Raw genomic sequence first — 24,401 nt, forward strand, 5'->3', positions numbered from 1 at the left:
ACCTTAAGAATCACAGTGCCTCCCTGTGCATCATCCTCTTGGTATTTGAATATAATTTTTGGAAATATAAGCATTTATAGATAATGGATAAAATTATGTCAGCTTTCCACAAGCAATTTTTTAAATGTTACATTTTAAGTTTCTAAGCCACATGAACATTTTAAAAACAGTCCTCAACAAAGACAGCAAGTTGGTGCCCTGGCAGCTTTATTACAGACACAACTAGATACGTGTTATAGATCCAGGCTAAAATAAATATATTACATAAAATAACTTCAATACATACCTAAATTTTTTCACAAAAACATTACACAATTAATATCCTGATTAAATGAACATTCTATATTTACAACTACGTATGAGCCTGACTTTTAGAAATTTTAGGTGAAAAGTTCAGGCTGTAACCCAGCTTCTAATAGTCATTCTGTAGCATCACCTAAGGCAGGAGCCTACCAAAGCTAATGGAGAGAGGAAAAAAAAGTGATGAAAGCACAAGTGGGCTGAAAAAATAACTGATGCTTCTCACGTTCTCTGAGAGACATTAGAATTCAGATGCACTCTTGTGCAGAAACATTTCTCAACATGCAAAGAATGGAGAGCTCCCTTTCAGAAGCCTTAACACAGTCACAGTCAGAATGAAGGGCTTCAGAGGTACATTATGTCCTGGGTGTCCTACTCTCCACATTTCTTGCATATCAAGTAAACTGATATTTCATTAACAGAGTTTAGGGAGTTCAAATTGAAAAAGCAGAGCTACAGGCTGCTTTCAGACTTTGACTAGCTGTTTTATAACAGTGCGTTGCAAAGTAGTATTATAAGTACACAGAAAGCCCAATTCAGCATCCCCCAGCAAATGAACAGCATTTTTCCTATATTCTCAATGTACGACAGCAAACCAGCACAGCTAACTGCACCACCCATGTTACATTGCACAACACAGCACCAAAATGCTGCTCTGATAAGGTCAGCTGCTACCACAACCTTTTGTGTTTAATCTAGCCGGCATATTATTCAGGCAGTTGCACTGGAAACAAATCTAGCCCATCCCAAAACCGCTATCTCTGATAGCAGATCAGCCTTCCAACAGTAGCTCTGCCAGTTTAAGAAGTTTGTCATTTTACTGTTCCATAGAGAAATCAGATTAGTAGTCGTGCTGTTAATATTAAATCAGATATGAATGACAATAATGGTATTTAACACCAATGCTATGCAATACCAATGCACTATTTCTGTACACTAAATTACATAAACATCATTACAACTACTAGGAATGTTTAATGGGCTTACTGAGTATTCTCTTTGTTTACAGAGGCAAAAACACACCTTTCCCTTGCCATATAGAACATATCTATGCATATGTATACAGCATTCTCAAAGACTTTCTCCATCTTTTATCAAGTATGTCACTTCTGAGGGAAGCAGAGCTGGCTACAGACTTCTCATCAGTAAACTACTGATCGCCAAAAAGACATTATCACTTCACATTTCTTTGCTTCTTGGATGTGGAAGCATTGAAAAACCATGACAACCTTAAAGAATTCATGGGCCTGGCCTCAGAAAAATAACATCAAGCTAAAAATCCAGAGAATTTCCACCTGCCCTGCTGCTGCCTTTGGCAAACTCTGACACAGATAAGATATAGTAGTTCTTTCTGATGTAAGCAATAACACACCAGGTCCAACTGGTGTGAAGATGGCTTTTGAAATAATGGGGTGAATAACCCGGGTCGCTTTACCTGCCTGCCCAGTGGAGATGGCTTGTAAGACGCTTCACCAGTCGACCAAAGGGCTACAAATATCTTCTAGAGCAGATACTGAGGACCTGACGAGAGGCAGAGGTAGGCAGTCAGCACAAGGCTGGAGGGGGCATTGATATCCAGACAAGGCAACATCTAGCGCTGACTGGACAAGCCTTCACTGGACAAGGCTGTACTGAGCTGCACAGGCCAGAAGTAGTAGTTTACCAGGTGACATCTGTTAAATGCTCCTGGCAAGCTTAGAATAAGGGGACAAAAGGGCAGATTACTCTGCTGAGAGGCTGGAGGCTACAGCACTACCACAGTATCTCAGTACTTGACATTTTTCTGAGACTCTGATAAGACTTAGTGCCAGCTTGCAAAATTCAACACTAGACAAAGATCGAATCAGGCAGGTCCATCAGTCAGGTATTTTTTCACATCCTATTTCCAGTGAAGCTTATTGAAACGGTAGTTTATAGTGTTCTACTAAGGGCACTGAAGGAAGCTCCACAGAGTAACCTAGCTACAAGGCAGGCACCATGCACCAGGGCAACACTGGACAGTGAACAACTAGGTTTCTGCAGGTCACTCAGTGATTCTATCAACCATCACCTATTTACACCAATTCCAGTAGAAGCCAATTGATTTGTCAATTATCTCACCTACAAATAAAACAAATAAGTTAACTAACTATGCTCAGCACAATGCTCTAATCTCTCATGACAAAGATGATCAAAGGAGTGGAACATCCCTACAGCAAAGAAAGGTTGAGGGAGCTGAGCTTGTTCAGCCTGGAGAAGAGAAGGCTCTGTGGAGACCTAGTTGTGTCCTTCCAATACTTAAAGGGAGCTTGTAAACAGGAGGAGAGAGACCAACTTCTCACATAGATACTGATACAAAAAAAAAAAAAAAAAAAAAAAAAAAAAAGGAATGGTTTTAAACTAAGAAGAGAGAAGACTTAGATCAGGTATTAGCAGGAAATTCTTTACTCAAGAAGGTGCTGAGACACTACAACAGGCTGCCAAAAGAAGCAGCGAATGCCCCAATCCTAGAGGCATTTAAGGCCAGTCTGAACAGGGCCCCGGGCAGCCTCATCTAGTAACAGGCAACTTTGCTGATGGCAAGGGGTTAGAACTGGATTATATTTGAGGTCCCTTTTAACCCAAGCCATTCTACAATTCTATCATAGAAGGCACAGGGTTATGTTTTGAGCCCTCAGAGAGTTCAGATTCCATCATAAAAGTAAAAATAAGATAGAAAGCTTCGATTTCACAAATGCCATACAGGTGTACTACCTGAAGGACTTCTTCCTGTGCTCTAGAAACACTTTCCAAGAAATATTTAAAGAATCTTGATAGGCTAATAGTCAAAACCATGATTTTTCAAATCAAGCTTTTGTCCAAATCCAGTTATTTTTATTCCTAAACCACATATTGCTGTTTTGCTATGTAAAAGTCTCTCGAAATAAACTCTAAAAAATATGTAGCTACAATAGTTCTTCACATGAGAGCAATACAAAATTATGGTGGGTGGATAAGAAGAATCTAGTGTGTACTTATGAATTAGAAAGATGAAGGTAAAAAACAAAAGAGTAGTCAAGACATAGTTAAAAGTTAAAATGAAAAATAAAAGATCTGTGCTTACCAAGTATGACAGGATGAAATCACTTTGTCACCTGGGAAGTACTCCTTTCCTTTCCACAAACATGGACATTCATCTGTTTCCAAGCATACAACCCCATGCTTAACAAGACTATTAAAAAAGATATATACATTCAATAGAAGTACATCCAAACCAGATACATATATACAAAAATATTTTCCAAAGCTGCAAATTATGTTATTATTGAAAAATATTTTAAATCTCAGACTGAGTAGGTACAGTTTTAGTAATACTTGTATGTGTAATTTGACAATTTACTCTCACAGCAGCTATATGTTGTACCTTTAGTAAGTAAATACAAGCACGAGGGGCATTAGCTCTTCAAGCAGTAACCTTCTGAAAACATTCATTGATGTATACGCTTTAAGGCCACGAAAACTAAGGTCTTTCAGACCTCCCACAAATTTCTCCAAATTTCTTTGAATTTAGTCACTTAAATGTTCAAGGTCATGTTGGATGGGACCTTGAGCAACCTGACCTTGCGGAAGTTGTTCCTGCCCATGTCATGGGTGTTGGAACTAAATGGTCTTTAAAGTCCCATCCAACACAAATAATTCTGTGTTTCTATGATTCTAACTACAGCAGAATTGCCATCAGAGACATTTCCTCTAGAAGTATAAATCCATTTTAAAAAAGTGACTTAATCATTGTAACAATTTGGGTAGATTTAAATGTGTATTTCTTTAGCCATCAGAATTAGAGCGCTTTCAGACGTTGCATAGTTTTCCCATATCTGTTATTAACCTCTTTTTCTATGAAAAACATAATGAGATTATCAAAAGAACTTTCTCAGATGCATCAAATGAGTACATATTTCTGTATTAAGGACTTCTTACCTTTAAGCAAACTATCATAAAAATACTTATAAAAAAGCCTCCAAGGGAGACAACATGCACAGGTATTTGTAGATCAAGGCTAAAAAGAAAATTGTAGTTCAAGCTATAAACCTGTATTTAGAAATAATTACAACTCCTACAGAAGCAGGTAAAACCTGAATTATAAAAAAAAAATTGCTGAAAAAATTCCAGTAGAAAAGAAGGAAGAATTCATGTCCAGCAAGACAAAAAGCAGCCAGTCTTCATTTTGAAGTAAAATATTTGTGGCTTTTAATGATATCCATAGAAATTGAAATAGCAGTATTTTATGAAAGAGAGATCTCAGATTCTACAAATAAGTCTCAGGAAATACACCAGAAATATTGAATGTTTTCATTTAAATGTTTTTTTTTCTAGCTGTATTTCTTCCAAAGTTATTTTAATGCTGTTTGATAGTCAAGTAGATATCAAGATAGGACTGTTGTAATTGGAAAGACTAACACAGTGGAAGGGCAATATAGGAATGTAACAGCAAAGGGACTAGCACATATAGGATGGTATTTCACAGGAAAAATAAAGGTGCTCACCCATCTCCAAAGATCTAGGCTCACAGCAAAGACTCCACAAGGGGAGTCCAATCAGAGATCCTTCCACAATGGAAATCAACCTTTAAATGGGGTCTAAGAGGCACAGCCAGGCTCCACCTCCCCCAAGTTGCACAGATAGATTGCTTTCACCTGTGCTCCCAGGGCTGACCAGGTCTTTTCCCCAGATCAGTGGTTCAGGCCATGACTGAACAGTTTCCATACATGAGACCTACTGGCATAACAACTGATAGAACACCTTTGATGACAAATAAGTCTAATGACATGCAACTTTTGTAAATCTGAACTCTTGATAAGCTACAGCAGTAATTTCAGATTAAGCATTTCTGTTACTTAGCACTGCAATTTCAGCAAGACACTGGACCAAGGACAACAGACCAGAGGTATGAGACATCTTTACGGAGTGATGATGGGTTTTTTCCCTTCATTTCCAAGAGCAAAGATCTAGTCAAAGGTCTAGTCATTAGCAAAAACCCCACACTAAACTGAAGAACCGCAGTGCTGTCCCAGGGTACGCGACATGTTCTTTGTAATCCATACTTAATTCAACTATTGTGCCACTGGAAGACAATCGACTGGAAGACTGAAATTCCCACTGGCTTAAAGCTCAGGACTGAAGAGAACATTCAAACACGAAGAGCATCATACTGGCAAGGCAACATTAAATGCAGTTTTTCCCTCAGAGTGGCTAAAACAGGTGATAACAGCTTTCTCTCTTGTGAAGCCAAGCAAGTGGATAGATTTCAGTGATCTAAGAATTCACCACAAATACATGACAGGCCTTGCACTGTTCCCCTTTGAAGTATCAGACATTTTTCTTGACACCTATATTTTACTGTCCAGCCCACAGTGAACTCCAAAGATACAAGGATAGCTATCGCATTTCATTGTGCCTAACCAATATTCAGTTTCACTACTGTTTTATTAACTACATATTTATTCATTCATATAACCACATAAATAGTTTTTGTAAAGTCATAATTTGCATAAATGTGTCTTGTGAGTGAGATCTTCACTTTTGAAAGGTCATAGATCTGAGGCAAAATAATAAGTCTCCAACAACATCCACCAGAGCAGTTATTAATAGTTCGTGAATATCCAGCTTTTGCCCTTGAGTAACAGCCTACTGCCAACTGATACACACAGCCATGGACACTTTTGGCCCACCAACAATTCTGCTGTTTGAGATGCCCACAAACCATAGAACAATGGAATCATTAAGTTTGAAAATGATCTCTAAGATCATCAAATACAATCATCAACCCATCACCACCACGATGGCAGCACCATGTCCCTAAGTGCCACATCTACACATTTCTATGCATTTCCTGTAAAGACCAATGATAGAGTACAAGAGAGGTAAAAGGAATGAAATAAACAACATGTCTCTAGTACCAGAATACAATCACTGCACACAGCTTCTCTAACAAGAAAATAGGTAAACCATTATTTTCTTTTTAAAGCATGAAATGCTGATAATATGAGTATAGTGCCTGATGACTTCATTTTGGTTCACTCACTGTCTAGCTGGGAGGAGTTACTACAATCCTGCTGAATCTTTTAATTGTTTGGGGAGCTTTTTGAGATATACCCATTCCTTTCTTCTTCATATTTTATCAATAATATGCCAGGTACTTGGTAAAGTTAATTTTATATAATGCTTGAGTGGTTTTATCATGCCCTTGCTGTATCCCTCTGAGTACCAACTCCTCCAGTTCTTCAACTGAGACACCTGCACTCCTGTTGTTTCATCTTGTAATGGTAGAATTCCTGCACTAACCTTTATCACCAGCATACTATCAGTGCTAAGCAGCATGGGCCATAAAAAATAAAATTGATAGAAACAGCATTAACAACTTAGATACAAAAGGTAGGTGAGAGTAAGAAAAATAATGAAGTGGAATGGTTAAGTTTCATCTAGGCTCCCATACTCTGCAACCTCTTTTGTAGATTCCTCCCTCTTCCTATGCATTGTCATTAACTCTTTCAAGAGGATTCAGAGTATTTGGCTCACCCAGCTGCCTCTGCCTCCTCCAAAACCCCCATAAAGCACAACCTAATTCCAATTTCGGAAAGAATGCTGCAACACTGGAACTGAATAAGAACTTTTTCTGTTTCAATGAAACATTCCAAAATTGTATTTAAGCTCCTTACATGTTATTTGATACAGTACATCACCTTAGAAACACAGTGATAAATCAGATATTTTTTGAGTAAAGTGATTCAATATCTCTTTCTTAGAGAAAAAACCTCATTACAACTGCAGGTTATTACAGCCTCCAGTGCACTGTATTTTCACAGCTCCATTTCATGAGAGCAAGCAAGAGAAAAAGAAACAGACCTAAAAAACTCTCACTATGTTAAAACAGCTCAAGTGTAATACTGTCCAAGTTCATCTAACTGGAGAGCATCCTCTGCCATCATTAATAGATGCCTGCAGAGGTGGAGAACATCACAACCAACCTGGAAACTCCATGTGATGCTACAACACTCATTCAAGAAAAAAAATGAAGTGAAAATTATATGTCTATGGTGTGTTAACGACTATAATTCATTTTGCCAACCATGAGGTGTATGTAATTTTAAAAAGCATATACTCTTGCACCAAAAGAATTATAACATGAATCAACACTGCCAATGTTGGGAAGTGCCAATCACAAACCAAGTCTAAAGAAATACACCGTCACAAAGTTCAGGAAAGAAGAACTCATGTTTTGTGCTTTTTTTTTTTCTTAAAACTACAAAATAAAAAAAGTAGTAGCAGAAATTAACAGAAGTGGTAAATTAATATTTGCAACTGGGTCCACATATATTGCAAGTTATTGAAAAAAAAAAAACTCAGAGTTTGTACAGAGCAGCCTCTTCTTTTCTATAGAAAGACTGAATTAATGAAAAATAAATACCTAGATTTGTTAAATACCTCTGATACCAGAAACATGAATAGATAATATATATTAGTGTTTATTTCTGGTTGTTAAGTATTTCAGTTAAGTCAGTTTAGACAAAAATCCTTGACAGCAAATAGATAACAAAAACATAGCAGGTGTACTGCTACCATTCAGTTTTCTCTCCCGGCAGAGAAATTTAAATGGATGCATTTAAGTTACCCAACTATATATTAAGAAATATCAATAGCAACTAAAACTTGCATACGAGGAAGAAAAAATTTCCTTTAAGTATTATCGTTTCATATTTCTGCATATATATATATATATATTTATCTTTTTTAACTCTTTGCTCTCCAACTGAAGACTCAGTCTTCAAGTTGGAAGGGCAAGTAATCTGAATCATAGCAACACAGAAGCAGAAAATGCAACTCGGACTAATATGGCAAAGTTGCAAACTGTTGTGAACAGGGTACTACTTATCCTTCAGAAATGCAGCAAGGGAGAAAATGTTATTTATATGAGATGAGAAACTGAGAAATAGACAGAAGTGCTAATCTTAAAAAGCACAGTAGCTTTAAAGGTGTCAGCAAAGCAGAGTAGAGAAATATTAGAATGTGTATTCTAGGAGATTTAATGCTCTCAGTTCTTCTAAACTAGAGGGAGACTATATGATCATAATTTTTATACTGCAAGAACTGTAACTCAGACTGAAAATGATCTCCCATAAAGTATTTAGAGCACAGTTGTGTCTGATCTATCCACTGTAGACTAAAACTGGAGTCAAGTAACATGAAGAAAACTGCTACATTTCACTATGATTTACTTACTAACTGTATTTAACTTCTATTTCATAGAAGTTGCGCTAGAATGCACTCTGAGCACAAAAATAAGAGAATCATAGAATGGCCTAGGTGGAAAAAGACCACAATGTTCATTTAGTTTCAACCCCCCTGCTATGTGCAGGGTCACCAACCAGCAGACCAGGCTGCCCAGAGCCACATCCAGCCTGGCCTTGAATGCCTCCAGAGATGGGGCATCCACAGCCTCCTTGGGCAACCTGTTCCAGTGTCTCACCACCCTCTGTGTGAAAAACTTCCTTCTAATATCTAACCTAAAACTCCCTGTCTCCCCATTCCTCCTTATCCTATCTCTATCCATCCTTGTAAACTACCATTCTCTCTCCTGTTTACATGCTCCCTTCAATATTGGAAGGCCACAGTGAGGTCTCCCCAGAGCTTTTCTACCTCAGCAGTACAGAGTAATATTTCTGGTCAAAATCCTGGGCCTGAGGATACCATTTCCTACTTCTACTTTACAAACTGAGGATGTGGTCCTACAAACAGATTTGCAAAAGTTAAACTTTCTACAGGAACTTTCTACTTTTTTGATTTTTGTCTTGAAAATATTACAAGCCTCTCCCTCATGTAACCATACAAATACACTATACAAGATCTTTACCGTCAACAGTTACTGACATTTTTTTTCTCTACTTAAATGCAAGAATTAACTTGGCTCAGGAAGCAGTGGAAAATTTTCATAATCCTAAGGCCAGTCACAGCAAAGGAGTAGATCATATAACCTTTCTGTTCTTTTCTGAGTTCTCAGCCATACTTCAGTGCTGCTGAAAGTAGCCACTGGGTTTGGAGGGTATCAGTCAACCCAAGTTCTCCAAGTAATGCTATGGGGCATCTTCAGTAGTGATAACTACTAAGGTTACTCAACTGTGGTTGTGCACCAAAACACAATACAAAATACTACTCACCCTGGTGGGCAGACACAACCTGAAACACAAGGAAGGTGTGCTGAAAAAGTGAGGTTTAGCAGTTGGTTCTCACAAGTTCTCTCTCTGCTGAGTTCAGCATCAACTTTTGGATTACTGCAGTTAATATAAATCTGCCCAACTGGGCAGTTCTGTGCTGGGGGGGAAATAAATTGACAAACACATTAGTTCTCCACAACTTCAAATTTTGTATCCAACAGTGGTCTGCAATACACTGTTCAAATAAAGCTACAAACGTAGCCACACCACCACAGAGTCTAGGCCATAAAACTTAATATGAAATATACTTTAATAGAAAAAGCATTTCTGATTTTTTTTTAATGAGAAATGCAGTATTAGTTTTTAATCTCTTACTCAGAATTTGTAGAGTGAAAGAAAAATATCTGAGAAATTAGTGTTCAAATCCTACAATGACATTTTAAGTGATAATGCTAGCCTTTGTAATCTCTACTCAAGTTCTGCTGTTTATCATGCTCTTAAGTTCATTTACATTAGCAATCTTTAAAAAAGAGAATATATAAAAGTACCTCAAAGCACTGGGAAAAAAAAGTTGCTCAGATTTAGAAGTATTTTAGACAGTTCTCAGGGATTCCATCTAACATATCATTCATTTCTACACATAGCACCATTTTGTACCAAATACAAAATTTCACAGATATTAGAGGGCAAATATTCATTAGATTTCAAGTATAATCTCCCTGTGCTGCTTCACTCACCAATTATGTTGTTATCACAATTCATGACTCCATTACTGCAATGGCTGGAATGAAAATATAAGATATGAGGGCCAGGAAGACGTCAGATATTGTTATTTTCTGTTCAATAATGAAATGTACAGTACAAATCAATTAAAAATTGTGTAAGATTTGCATTGAAAATTAGAACTATGATAAAAGCATATATTATCTCAGAGTATTGAACTCCAATCTTTTGCTTTCTATGTAATATAAGATGTAGGATAATCCTTACAAATAGCAACCATTGAATAGTACAAGTATTATTCTGAGGATTTAGAGTACCTGGGTTGACACAAAAATATCTCCAGAAATATACCACTATATTGCTCCCAAATACATTAGTAACATTAGTGCAGGAATAGCAAACCAAGCCCTGTAAATAGGATCATCATCATCATCATCTAAGAAAATGCAGTAACAGCAGCAAAATAAAACAAGGTCTTAAATACATACACAGTTACGGCAAACTACTCTGCTCTATGTACTATTATAAAAACATTCATATCATTATTGTAAGTATTCCTTTTTTTTTTTTCCTTCAACAGTAGCTTAGAACCATACCAACAGCCCCACGTTATCCCACAGTTGCAGGTAAATTTCAGCACTGAATATAATACAGACATGAGCTACTGAGACTGCAGCATTTCTTGTGCTAAACCAGCGTGACTTTTCCCCAACCAAAACACAGTAAGAATAGATTGATTCCTCTCTCACCCACTCCTATCATGGGCCATTAACAAACTATCCATCTGAAAATTCCAGCCAAAATGGTCTAGCATTTTTTTTATCATGTTTGAAAATTTGATTGCCACTGTCAAAAATGTTGCAAGCAAAAGTCATGACTAAATGAGACACGTTTCTTATTTTATCTGAAATCCCAGCTGCCAAATTCCAATACAAATCCACTGAAATCAACAGAAAGATGACTTTCATGTGCAGCCATTTCCTAAAAATAAAAGAAAATCTGTTTGTGGACAATCACATCAACAGTGTGAGTCAGCCAATTGTTTACCATAGTGCTTAAATCAGAAAAAAGCTGAGGTTTTCTGGAGCTGTGTTAGTATGAATCTACCTAATGACAGCAGATTTTCATTCTAATCTGCACTTCAGCATTAAGAAGTGCGAGCACAGCAGCCTGAAAACCTAAGTTCTAAAGAAGCTCCATCCAAATATGCATAGAAACCAATGCAGGATTATTCTGTTTAACATTAACAGCAACAACAAAAAATGGGGTAAATAGAACGATCTGCTAGAGTTTTCAGAACAGAGACAGAGAGCACATTCTGTCAGATGAAAGAACAGTTTTATTCTCTTACCATTTACCCAAAGATGTGATGACGTTGTCTCCAGGTGGGTAGTCGATTCCTTGAAAATAACAGGGGCATTCATTTCTAGAGTAGGAGAAAATGAAAGTAACTCTGATTACCTCAGAAACTGAAGGAAAAAATTAATTGCAATCCCTGCAAAATCAGCAACAAACAATCAGCAACCTTCATATAACAGTGGAGACATTTTGTGTTTCTCATATGCCAGAAACAGGCAGTATGTGACAATCAGCTTTGTCAGTGCTTGATGAATTTAAATACTCCAATTATTTTTGATCAACAAGCAGGTTCCATGTAGTTAAGTTCCTGCCAATTTTGCTAATGCACAGTATCTATGTGTTTCACGTTTATTGATGTTTAAATGTCATGTAAAGGCAATGGTGTAAGACAGTGAGTGTAACTATCAGAAGTGCAACTTTACCTACCTCTCTACACATCTTTCAGTCTTGGAGTCCAAGTACATTCCAAAGGGACAAGCACAGCCTTCAACACAATCACTGCTGCATGTCTCTGGCACAGACAGTGCTTGGCAGGTTCTGCCACAGGTAGATACACAAGTACTGTACTCCTTTGTATCTTCACATGAAAGAGCTGTCCAAATGAAGAAAATCTCTCAGATTACCATGCAAGAGACTCGAGTAGCTCCCAACAGTTTTCTGATAAACATCTCCATTCTTTCATTCCCAGTTACATGAAATTCCACTAAAATTGCTATCTTGGTACTACACTGTGTACACTACACAGACATAAATCTACAGTAATAACAAATACAATTAAGTCTGTGCAGTTAATCCAGAATCCAGATTGGGAAAACTGAACTGTTCAAGTTTTTTCCTCTAACTCCAAAATGTATGGCTTTTTACATGGCCTTTGGAAAACATACAGTATCTTAGTGGAAATATTAGAAACTGTAAATGAAAGGTGTGCACTTCACAGCTGTTGCACATACCATCTTTTCTTATACATTCCATAAAGTTCTACATTAAAAAAACAGATTTGAAGTGCTTGTTATATTAAAAAGATTAATCTTTTAAACCCCACAAGCATGACTTTTTACATACGCTCTAGAAAATCTACACTTGCTTTTTTAAAAGCAAAAGAAAATTAAATATTTTTAAACAGCTTCATTCAGTAACAGTAGGCACCACCAACTGTGCCACAAAATTTAATCAAGCTGGGTTTTTTTTAGAGTACATATACAGATAATCTGGCATGAGATACTTCAGCAGGACAAACTTTCAAAAATCCTCTTTATTATACATTATGACACAGATAACCAGATGACATGATGAGTTACCCAATGTGGAATTTCTGAATGTTCTTTAGATAAGATTTTCAGTCTTGCTTATGGAGCAAAGCCTATTAGCACAACACAGGTGTCAGTTAAGGGCTGTTTTATGAGTCCCTAACCCTAAAACTTCCAAAAATGCACAAGGGCATCACCAAAAGTTCATGTAAAAAGATGAAGTAAATAACATTCGCCACTCCTCTACAGGTGAAAATACTACAAACCAGAAACAGAAGTTAGCTTTGGCTATTTCTATAGTACATATATTCTTCCATTCATCTTAATTAAAATATCAGTGAGATGAATTATACACATGTATGTCAGCAGTCAATATGCACGTTAGTGCTATTGACAGTAAGAAAATAAGATCTTGGAGATTATCAGAGTAGAAGTTGATGACAATCCAAATAAAACTGCTATGTACGGCAACAAAATTTTTCATCTGTCAAGGGTTCATTTAAAGAATTAGATTAACCTAATGTCTATGAGAAAAGGAATAAATATATTTACACAGCCAATGAATAATAGTAACACAGGTATGATGAGACATTTAAAGTCACATTTTTCCTACCAAGAAAAAGAGCCTTGTCCTGTGCACCATGATAAAATGACAATCAGAAAATAAAACTAAATGAGTATCAGACAGAAGTGGATTAATTCAAGTCCTCAAAGAGTAATTATTATGACTAGAAGTTAAAGACAACTCACCGCAGTCTGGAACACTTCTTCTGAAATCTATTACTATTCCAAATCTTTTGCAATGATGAGCATAATGAGCCAGAGCAGAGCAAAAACAATTCTGTCCACATTTGCAAGTGTCTTTCCTGCACTGCTCAAAATAGGGAATGGGACTCAAATAAGGGTAGCATGGAGCAAAAACATCTTTCGTAAGGATACTACAAGCTTCCGCTGCATAAGAGGCTACACAAATAAAAGATAAAACACTTTCAGTGGAGGAGTTTAAGAAGAGTTTTGGTTTTTTTAAAAATCTTTGCTATTGATCACAGATAAATACAATATATATATATATCTTACTATTCTTCATATCAACACAATTGTACTGAAGGATAGAAAAGTTAGCTACTCAGCTTTTTCTTAGAATCATTTTAAGATATCTGGAAAAGTACAACATGCAGGCAGTCATCTATCTTTATTCATTGATGTAGGTTAGGTACAAGACACTAGACTCTATCCACTCCCTTTCATAAAAACACAGGAGTATATATTTCTGTAGTTTAAGTCATACTCAGCAACTACTTCAGTCTGCATTGCAAAGAATAACCTGTTGTCACACATTGTTTCACACTAGGTAAGGCTGCAACCACGCTTAGAGCTGCAAGCTTGGAGTGACGCCACCACAAAGAAGACAAGAATATTAAGGAATTGTTAAATAAGCTCCAACACCCATCTTAATATCTTATTTTGGAATGCATTTAATGTGTGCTCAGTAATGGTCAAAAATAAAAACATTACTACTAGAAAAAAAAGAGTATTTCATGTGCTTACGCAAGTCCCAAAACACACTTTAATAATGTGGTTTGTTAGAGGACTGAGCTTAATAAATCTCACTATATTTTGTCAGTGGAAAGGACTGGTTTGTTTCATTTCTCTCTTCCAATTAGGAAAACATCACAGATGTAATAAGTACTAATGCATTTGACAATAAAAATTGATCACTGCCCACCTGACTGCAGATGAATATCACATGGATCCATTTGTGAACTATCGTGCACAATAACGCATGCTGATAATGTTTTCCACGCATTTCCAAACAGCTGTGGAGTGCTTTCAGTTACTCCAACTGGAGATCTTTAACAAAATATAAATCAGTCACAAAAGAGACAGTGAATTTTCAGAACTGTAATCAATATCAGTTCTACTATAGCCTTCAACACAGCTAATTCTAGTTCCCTTTCCACTGCACTCATCCCCAAAGCACTAAACCATCAGGTAAAGTTTCAGACCTCTCTCTTTCTTTCCAGGCAAAAGCACAGAAAAGAAAATGATGATGTGATCTAGGATCATTAGATATTCCACATGAAAGCTCAGATCAAATCAGACCAAGTTCCACTTTCACAGGAGTTGCAAGTAGCGCTGCTGTCCAGAAAGTATGCACTCTCTTGTTCATACTTCTGCCTCCTCAGTGATACTTGATCCATTTTGATCTCTCCTCTGTCTATAATTTCATGACTGACACCGAGTAGCTGACTTTTCTGGCTGTCAATTCTCTGAGAGGAGGAGGAAGAGGGAATGGAAATTCAATGGGCCAGAGATAAGTGAAAAAGCAATTGGATATCCATGAGGCTCAGTTAAGAAGAGGTGTAGCAGAAACTGAAAAACAGATTTTGATCGAAATAACTCTGTACACATTATGTATAGAGAATAATCAAAACTATATCTTAAACATGGTGTGTTGCACACTAGGTAAAAGGTTGTACAGGCACACAACTAGTAATACCTCTGGTGGATGTGCTGCAAAAGACAGCAGTGTCTATGGAAATTCTTCTAACCTTAAAAAATGAATTATTTGAAAACTCAGTATATTATTTCCTCTTTTCTACTTTTTTAGTGCTATTTTTTCAATCAATTTTTACTCATATTCCAAATCTGAGACAGTAATTCTCCTATTGTCTTCTTTAAAGCTGATTATTTTTCCTTCATTAACCAAGCCTTCTGATGTATTCTAAATTCCCATTCCCCTATCCCCTCTTCCATGAGGCTTCTTCACCCTGTGGAGGCCAATTATTTAGCCCGAATTGCCCATTTACTATGATGCTCATGCAGCTCTGACCATCTTTCACTGCAACACTGCAAGTGAAGTTCAGGCAACAGTCAATTTCTTTTGCTGACCTGCAGGCACTGAACAAAGGAGGCTCTGTTGGCAAAAGCAGATTAGAACTTGCAGTAGAGAATAGAAGCTGAACAGACGAAGGATTGTGGGGAGGGATGTAGTCCTTTACAGAGGGCAGTCCATCTTCTGGACAAATGTTCAGATAAACTATCCCTTAGTAATGGTATACATTTCACTGTGTTTTTACATTAAAATACTCTATACAGAACTTGTTTTTGAAATTCTGTAGTTGAAGGACAGTTTTTCTGTTTGCAAACCAAAACCTACTATCTAGCCAACTAAAACCGAATCTTAAAACATTTTTTCAGCCATCTATTTAGCTCAGTACAGCCGATTCACCATTCTAATTGTAAATATTTATGTACTCATACAAAAAATCATCCTCCATATTTCCATTGAAGGTTCCACAAAGTCCAACAGTATCATCCTTCCACCGTCCATCAGCTTGAAGATAAAGCCTCAGTCCTTCTCTGTCATACAGTATCTGTAATCCAATGTGTGTCTTTACTTGAAGAAATACAGAGGAGAGTTTTCGTATTTCAAATAAATCTAGTGAATAAGAATAGAGATTGTTGAAGGGCAAAGGAAACCTGCCTATAACTTGCATTTTGTTCTTGTCATTTCACTTTACTTTTTTTTGTTTAATATAAGTGACTTTTTTCGTACTCTGGCCCCAAACTCTTGATTTATTACAAAAAGTTATGTTTTAAAAGAAAAAAGTAAGAAATTAATGACAGTCAAACTTAGTAACAATACATCTGGAGTTCACCAAAATATTCATACAAATTAACTAAAGAAAGTGCATCAATTTCAAGATGTCAACACTGGAGACAGTATTTCCATTCACTTCTTTCAGACAACCTAGTTCTAGCAGTGGTAATGTTCTTCCTGTATTGAAGTCCCTTTTAGGGATTCCCAAACAGTCACATTTCCCTCAGACATCAAATGAACTCGTGGTTTGCATATCATCCTAAAGCGAGCACCAATCCTCACAGAACACAGCCATATATTCATATGTAAAATACTTGCTAGTATCTTCAGAGGGAAACATTTACAAACCTCATTGAAACAAAAAGAGAAATTAGTCATTAGAGAAAATCACGTTGCCTCAAGAAATAACTAAGCAGCCTTATGAAGCTGCTATTTGGGGGGGACACAACGTACTTTATCTTAACATAAGAGAAACTAGCACAGTACAACTCCTAACATCAGAGCACAACATATGCTAGCAGCTAAACTATGAAATATTTCATCAAAAATGATCATCAACAATCACTTAGCATTAGTATGTTAACAATACTGATGATATCGCAACACACACGGCACCAAAACACTGCTTCAGCACTCGATAGGCATTGTACATTCATATATTGTTCCTTACCATCTGCATAAGGCAGGTTAATTTTGTACTGGTCATATATCAAAACATCTCCTGAATGAGTCAGAGTCACTTGCCTCTTGGGATCCTGCTTAAGAATAATGCTGATTGATTGGATACATGATCCATCCTGGTTCTACAAAAGACAGCAATTTAAAGATACAGTTGATTTTAAACAGGATGAATGTTAAATAAGACTGCAAGTTAACAAGAAGAAATTGAAAATTACCAGCTTTATGCTGCTTCCTGGCAGATTGCACTTTAAAAATGTACAGCATAATTGTTAAGATAAAACTGATTTTCTAATCATTTCAAATGTATGTTTAGATGCAACTCTACCACATTAAACCAACACAGCTTAAAAGTGGGATATGAAAATAAAAACGTAAACAGCCCTTCCAGGGCTTACTACAAAGACACATGCAATTCATGATATCCACTGATCCGAAACACACTGTGGGTGAGTTCCTGTACACAAACAAAGCTGCATTACCCACACAGCAGGACACAAGTCTGATTTTGAATTATTTTTCTTTAAAGTGTTCTGATAAACCCAGGTTCCCTTACAGCATATTCAAGGTACATCACTTTTTCAAAGTAATGAAAGATAAAACTATACTGTAACTCATTTCTAAAAAAAAAAAAAAAAAACAAAACACTCCAGCTTTTAAGTTCATTATTTCTAAGAGAAGAATTGTGGAATATATTCATAAGCTCCCTAATTTAATACTGATTTTAAAAAAAGCAGCAACATATCACAGCACCCAGCTGGCCTGACTTGCTTTTATTACCATTGCATTGCTTATTCTTCCCATAATTTCAATTCTCTAATTCAAAGAAAATATAATTTAGGAAAACCATTAAAAAAAAAAATAGTGTACTTCACTCAGCAGGAAATGCATTGAAAAAAATGTTAGATTAACTTCATCTGCCTTACCAACTTACATTTTATTCTTCAGCACTCAACTGTCAACATTATCAAAATCTAATCAACCGAAATTCTAAAAGCAAAGTATTGAGGCTGATGTGCTGAAGTCTCACAACAGAAAGAAAATATGTGGCCAGCACAGGAAAATTTTATATCAGCTTAAAGATGAAGAGTCTAATACAAGTTAATTGCTTCCACCAAAGCTGGAATCAACTATAGCATGTGTTCTATGTGAAACTAGATATTTCTTTCCATTTGTGATTTTGGCCCATCATTTGTGTATTTCTAAGGAACTTCTTTAAGGCCTAAGCTAAGTTACAGATAGATTTGTTTATTTTCAAACCTTCAGTCACTCATTTTAACTTCAAGAAGAGCGTACTTTGACCTAAAACTAATGAAATTACAGCTGGAGATGGATGATTCCCAGGATCAAAGCAAAATAAAAGCCTAACAGCTGACAATTCATAAACTTCATCAGGAAGAAAAAAATCAAATAAGCAGATAGAATTGCTCGTGAGATAGTCGAAGAAAAATCCTAAAAGAAGTCCTGTGATACTTAAATGAAGTCCCAAGCTACTTAATATTCCTGCACAACTCATGTTACATGAGCGATCTTCATCTAGACAACATACCAGCTGGAATGCAGCACAAGCTACCAAATATTGAATTTATCTAGTGTATCACAGTAACAAATACACCTGTACCACATAACAGGGCAGCTAGCCAGAGAGATGATTAACACTACTTGGTTACTGTCAAAGTTTCCAGGTTAGGACTTCAAAAGCTAATTATCCTTTGGCTTTCAGTACATCTGACACAACAATGCTTACTAGTGACAGAAGACTATCAGAATTTTATTATTAGAATGAAACTGATAATTAATCAATTTTATGAGAAAAATTCTCTAGCATAGTGGATCAGGCATAGAGATGGACTGAGACGTTTCAATCTTTGACATTTCAGCATGCTACTTTCTCACCTTGCTACATCCTGAAAAAAAAAATCAGAATCTACTTTTACCCCAGAAGGGCACACATTAGAAATAACCTTAAAAACGACCTTGTTCCAAAGCCCCTGCAATCAGCAGGGTTACCAGGCTGCCCAGGGTCCAATCCAACTTGGCCTTGAATGCCTCCAGGGACGGGGCGCACATTCTCTCTGGACAGTCTCTGCCAGTGCCTCACACACCCTGAAGAAAAAACCTAACACCTCCTAACACCTAACCTAAATCTCTCCTCTTCTAGTTTAAAGCCCTTCCTCTTCATCCTATTACTGTTTGTCCATGTAAAAAGTCCTCATTCCTGTTTATAAGCTTCTTTTAAGTACAATGAGGTCTCCCTAGAGCCTTCTCTTCTCCATATTAAACAAGCCCAGCCGTTCAGCCCTTCTTCATGTGATAGATGCTCCAGCTCCTTGATCGTATACATGACCCTCCTCTGGACCCTCTCAAACAGCTCCACATCTTTCTGTGCTGGGGACATAAGACTTGGATGCTGTACTCCAGATGGTGCCTCACAAGGGCAGAGCAGAGGGGGGACAATCCTGTCCATTGCCCTGTTGGCAGCTCCTCTTTAAGTGCCGCCCAGGATACAACTGGTCTTTAGGGTTGCAAGAAGTTACCCTGGCAGCTTTTATCCAGTTTTTTGTCCACCAGGACTCCCAAGTCCTCCTCTGCAGGGCTGCTCTCAGTGAGTTCTTCTCCCACTCTGTACACACACCTGAGATTGCTCCAATCCAAGTACAATATCTCACACTCAGTTCTTCTGGGCCCAGTTCTCAAGACTGTCCAGGTCCCTTTGGATAGCATCCCTTTCTTCTGCTCTGTCAGCTGTAGCACTCACCTTGGTATCATCTACATAACTGCACTCAATCCCACTGTTTTTGTCATTGAAAAAGATGTTGAAGAGCACAGGTTCCAAGTCAGAACCCTGGAGGACATCACTCATGACTGGTCTCCACCTTGACATTGATCACAATCCTCTGGATGTGACTATCCAACCCATTCTTTATCCACCTAACAGTTCAACCTTCAAATTCATTTATCTCCTATTTAGAGATAAGGATGTAGTGCAGAACTATATCAAAGGCTTTACACGAGTCAGGTAGACAACATCTGTTGTCTTTCCTTTGTCCACCAATGCTGTCACTCCATCATAGAAAGCCATCAAATAGGTCAGGATCAATCTGCTCTTGGTAAAGCTATGCTGTCTCAAATCAACTCCTTGCCTTCCATGTGGTTTAACAAAGTTTACAGGAGGATGTGCTCCATGATCTTTCTAGTCACATACATGAGGCTCACCAGCCTGTAGTTCCCCACATCTTCCTTTCTCAAAAACGGGAGTTATTACATTCACCTTGTTTCAGGAAGGAATTAAATTTCTGCCTCTCCTGTTATACCTCTGCTCTAGATTCTAAAGCTTATTTACACTGACTTAGTGTGCTGAGGAAAGAGGTCAGCACCTAACTGCTGTTTCTCTTGTTCCAGCTCTGTCATTGCAAGATCTTGTACCCATTTAAAAGACACTCAAGCACAAAGACAAAAGTAAGGCTATTTTCTTTTGGTACACTGCATAAGCTCATTTTACTCTGTTCTTGATTATGCATCTTTTAAGTCTTGTGATAAACATACGCAGATATATGCAAAAATCACTAGAGTGTGATCTAGGTCTTTCTGAGGGAAATTTTTCCTTGATTGGATTTCAATCCTGAGTAGCTACACAGAAACCTCCAGGAGAGTTGCTGGGGGCTGTGCTACACAGTCTCACTGCTTGCAGTAAAGACTCACCTGTTGATGTTTTCATCAAGTAAAATGTCAAGCACCTTCAACATTGAAAAAGGCACTGAACAAAAATCCCTTTAAAAAAAATCCTATCTAGCACCACTAGCACCACTAACAGTACAAACTAGATGAAGACTTTCAGCTCAAAGATCTGTATTCCTACTGACTTTCACTAAGATTTGCCTAACATGAAGTCTTACTTTACATCCCAAAAAGAGCCACTACAGCTGCCAAGATTTCTGAACATTATTAGGTGGCAGAAAGATGCTAAAATAGACAGTGATCATCTCTCTGTCCTTCAAGTACCATGAATGCAAAGTGGTAAGAATAAAAAAAATGCATTCAGAATTTGAACATCCCTAAAAAATAATGCAAGTCATCCATTATTACAGAATGAAACTTTAAAATATTGAATTATAATAATAATATGGAGATATATTTCATCAGTTCAACCACCTCACCTAGACTGCTGGCAAAGATAGACATCTGAATTGCCGAACAACACTCCTATTTATTTCATTCTCCAGCTTCTTCACTAAGAGTTTCTGTACATATCATTCAGAAATAGCAGCTACGAATACAGAATTTTGCCTACCTTTTAAGAAGCTAAAAATAAAACATACAAGCTCCTACCCACAGAGCAGAGCCAAGGGAACAACTCTCCATAGTACATACATTGCTACACAATAGTACAAAAGCTGCGTTATTCCTTCATACTCAAAACTGAAGAAATGCTGTTTGACAATTATTCTCCATTTCAATGAACTGCTCCTTTCACAGCACTGCCCTTGCCAACTTTCAGCAAGTGTTTTCACAAGTACAGCCATTTCTCTCACTCCACATTTAAAAAAAAATCCTATATTCAGATTACTTTCTCATCATACAGACTACAAAGACAGCGAGGTTGTCACCTGAAACCTAGATAAGGTTAAGCTGTGCTGATCTCTTGACTGATTCTCACTCCGAGAAGCGCTTAAACAAAATTCCACATTTTCAAATCACTTGTTGCCTGATGACAGTTTATTTCATCAGCTCTAAAGCATGAGATGACTGAACTCTTTGTGACTGAGAACTAAAAATCTCCTCAGGTATTTTCTTTCTACGCTTTTTAATCTGCTTCAATGCCATGGGACTGATAACTGAAAAGACAGTCAGAATTTTAAGAGCATACAAATCTCCAACTATTGGAAGATGAGGTTCTACATAACAAATCTTTTAGCTTCCCATTTCAATTCATTCATTTTTATAAATGGGAATCAAGAATTGTAGAATTCTTAGAGTTGAAAGGGACATCTGGTGGCCAACTATTCCAATTTCCCTGCAATGAACAGGGACACCACAGCTAGATCAGGTTGCCCAAGACAAAATTCAGCCTCACCTTAAAAGTCTCCAGGGATGGGGCATCAACCACATCACTGGGCAACCTGCTGTAGTACCTCATCCTCACTGCATAAAACTTTTTCCTTAAATCCAAGCTAAATCTACCCTCTTGGAGCTTGAAACCTTTTCCTGTTGTTCTACTACCACAGACCCCGCCAAAGAGTCTGTCTGGTGCCTACAGAACTGTAAAGCAGTTCTTCTGCCAAGTGGTATCCTTTGATAGTTAGGCACCCAAACAGCTGCACTAAAACCCCAGGCTTTTGAATTACTGTACACACAAACTCTATCTTACTATCCTCTCACTATTTTCCTACCAATAACTGATTTAGCAGCATTTAACTCTGGAAAACATCACCCAAGCCTCGGCTCAACTACCTGCCTGTTATGTTCAGAATGCTCCGTTCAAAGCTTTGGTAGAAGTCTATTCTTACTAGGGACTGATCAGGTTAATTTTTTAACAGCAAAGTGAAATAGGAAGCCCACATGTAGTAAAAGCCAAAGTCTTTTGTTCCCCACCTCCAAGCCACTTGAATGCCTTAAGCACAACTCCTCACCCAGGGCAAAGAATATACAAGGCATTTGCAGTGTCAGGAGTGTTACAGATAGTTTACTAATTTGTCTCTCACCTTCCTCAACAAAAACATTAGAACTACTAAACCAAAAAGCAAGTTTATGCCAGTTTTGGCAACAGTGTACTACAGGACAACTTAAACATACAAGAGACTGTCACAAGCTTCGTGGACTTTAACATCCTTTTTATATTGTGAAGCCCAGAACTGCGCACAATATTCAAGGCAAAGTAGCATCAGCACTAAATACTGCACGTGAATCACCTCTTGTGACCTGGTGTCTACACACTGTGTTCAACACATCCTACAATGCAGTCAGCACTCTTGACTGTCAGATCCCTTTCTGCAAAGTTGTTCTCTAGTCACTCATCTCCCACCCTGTATCTGTGTCCAGATAACCATTTAATTCTATTACTTTTTTTTTTTTTTTTTAACTATAATTCTACCTACTCTATTTTATTCTATCGAATACTATAAAAATTCTATTATGGTGAACTTTCAGTGACATTTTCATATGACTTCCTTCTACTTAAAGGTCTTCCCTGTGACTTAGGTAGCATTTGTTGCACTAGAACAAATAGGATTTCACTGAAATATGACTTCAGAAAATGTGGCATGACCACTTGTCTTCCCAAGGCAGTGTCAAGTGTATGAACAACATAAGTTGCAGAGAAGCTTCATGACTGCAACATGACTTGAAATGCACTGAATAAAATACTATACCTTGTTGCAACTCAAAAGAAGTATACTAACAACGTGCAATTCCAATGAAAATCTTAGTGTTCTATACCTCACAAGTACAACAGTACCATACATGTTCAGTAATCTACTCACAGAACAAGAAGTGGTCTTCATTGTAAAGCAAATGAAATACATTTTTGACTTCTGTATTTAATATCAGAACTCTAACAAAGTAGCATCCAGAGCATCAGCTATACAAACACACATGGGTGTTTGGCTGTACAGACTACAAACTTTCGACAGTAACACAGACACATCTATACCTAAAGCCAAGAGAGTTGTTCAAAAGCTACCCAAAATTTCCTACATCAACATAAAATGAATTTCAAGCTGCAATAACAAAGCCAAATGAGAAATCTATATTCTAAATGCAAGAAGAAAAAAAAAAAAAAAAATGACAGCCTTGTGAGGACAACTGTTGCTAATAATTTTAATGTATTCAATGGCTTTGATATTGTTTTCTCCTTAATATATATTTTCTCTTCAAGATACAAACGTAAGGAGGAATTTCTAAGCCTTACCTGTCCACAGGGAGCATTTTGCAAGGATACTGTAAACTCTCCAGATGTACGACTTTTTGCTAGAATGTATTGGCAAGTGGCTTGAAAAGTGTATTCACGTCCATCAAATGTCATAAAATGAATGTCTCCCGAAACTGAACATTCAGCTGAGAAATACAACAATGGAATTTAGTATGTAGACAAAGTATTATGTATTATGAAGTGTTATTCCTGATATATGCTATAGTTTATAAAGTTGTGCTTACATTATAAACAGGAACTAGGAAAACAGTGAGGAACTGAACCCTAGCCTTTTTTTTTCTTTAAAGAAAAAAAAAAAAAAAAAAAGCTTGTATCTGATGCCAGGCCAAAATATTGAAGCAGTTCCACCACTGCAATGAGACAATAATGTGCACTCCTTGTCTTCCAAGTGTGAT

The 24,401-nt window shown here is 37.2% G+C and overlaps 1 protein-coding gene across 1 annotated transcript in view; it reads right to left on the reverse strand.

Moving 5' to 3' along the window:
- OTOG (otogelin) overlaps positions 1-24,401 on the reverse strand; it is a 91,632-nt gene that overhangs the window by 51,353 nt on the left and 15,878 nt on the right. Inside the window, exons 15-24 of the mRNA XM_042882041.1 lie at positions 23,986-24,131; positions 17,071-17,203; positions 16,061-16,238; positions 14,523-14,647; positions 13,547-13,759; positions 11,976-12,141; positions 11,542-11,616; positions 10,205-10,248; positions 9,471-9,624; positions 3,383-3,490 (exon numbers count right to left, since the gene is read on the reverse strand). Of these exons, the coding sequence (XP_042737975.1) occupies positions 3,383-3,490; positions 9,471-9,624; positions 10,205-10,248; positions 11,542-11,616; positions 11,976-12,141; positions 13,547-13,759; positions 14,523-14,647; positions 16,061-16,238; positions 17,071-17,203; positions 23,986-24,131 (1,342 nt within the window). The remainder of the gene's footprint in view (positions 1-3,382; positions 3,491-9,470; positions 9,625-10,204; positions 10,249-11,541; positions 11,617-11,975; positions 12,142-13,546; positions 13,760-14,522; positions 14,648-16,060; positions 16,239-17,070; positions 17,204-23,985; positions 24,132-24,401) is intronic.

This window comes from Lagopus leucura, unplaced genomic scaffold (assembly GCF_019238085.1).
Source record: "Lagopus leucura isolate 7727_CA_CO unplaced genomic scaffold, USGS_WTPT01 Super-Scaffold_100033, whole genome shotgun sequence".
Classification (NCBI taxonomy): domain Eukaryota; kingdom Metazoa; phylum Chordata; class Aves; order Galliformes; family Phasianidae; genus Lagopus; species Lagopus leucura.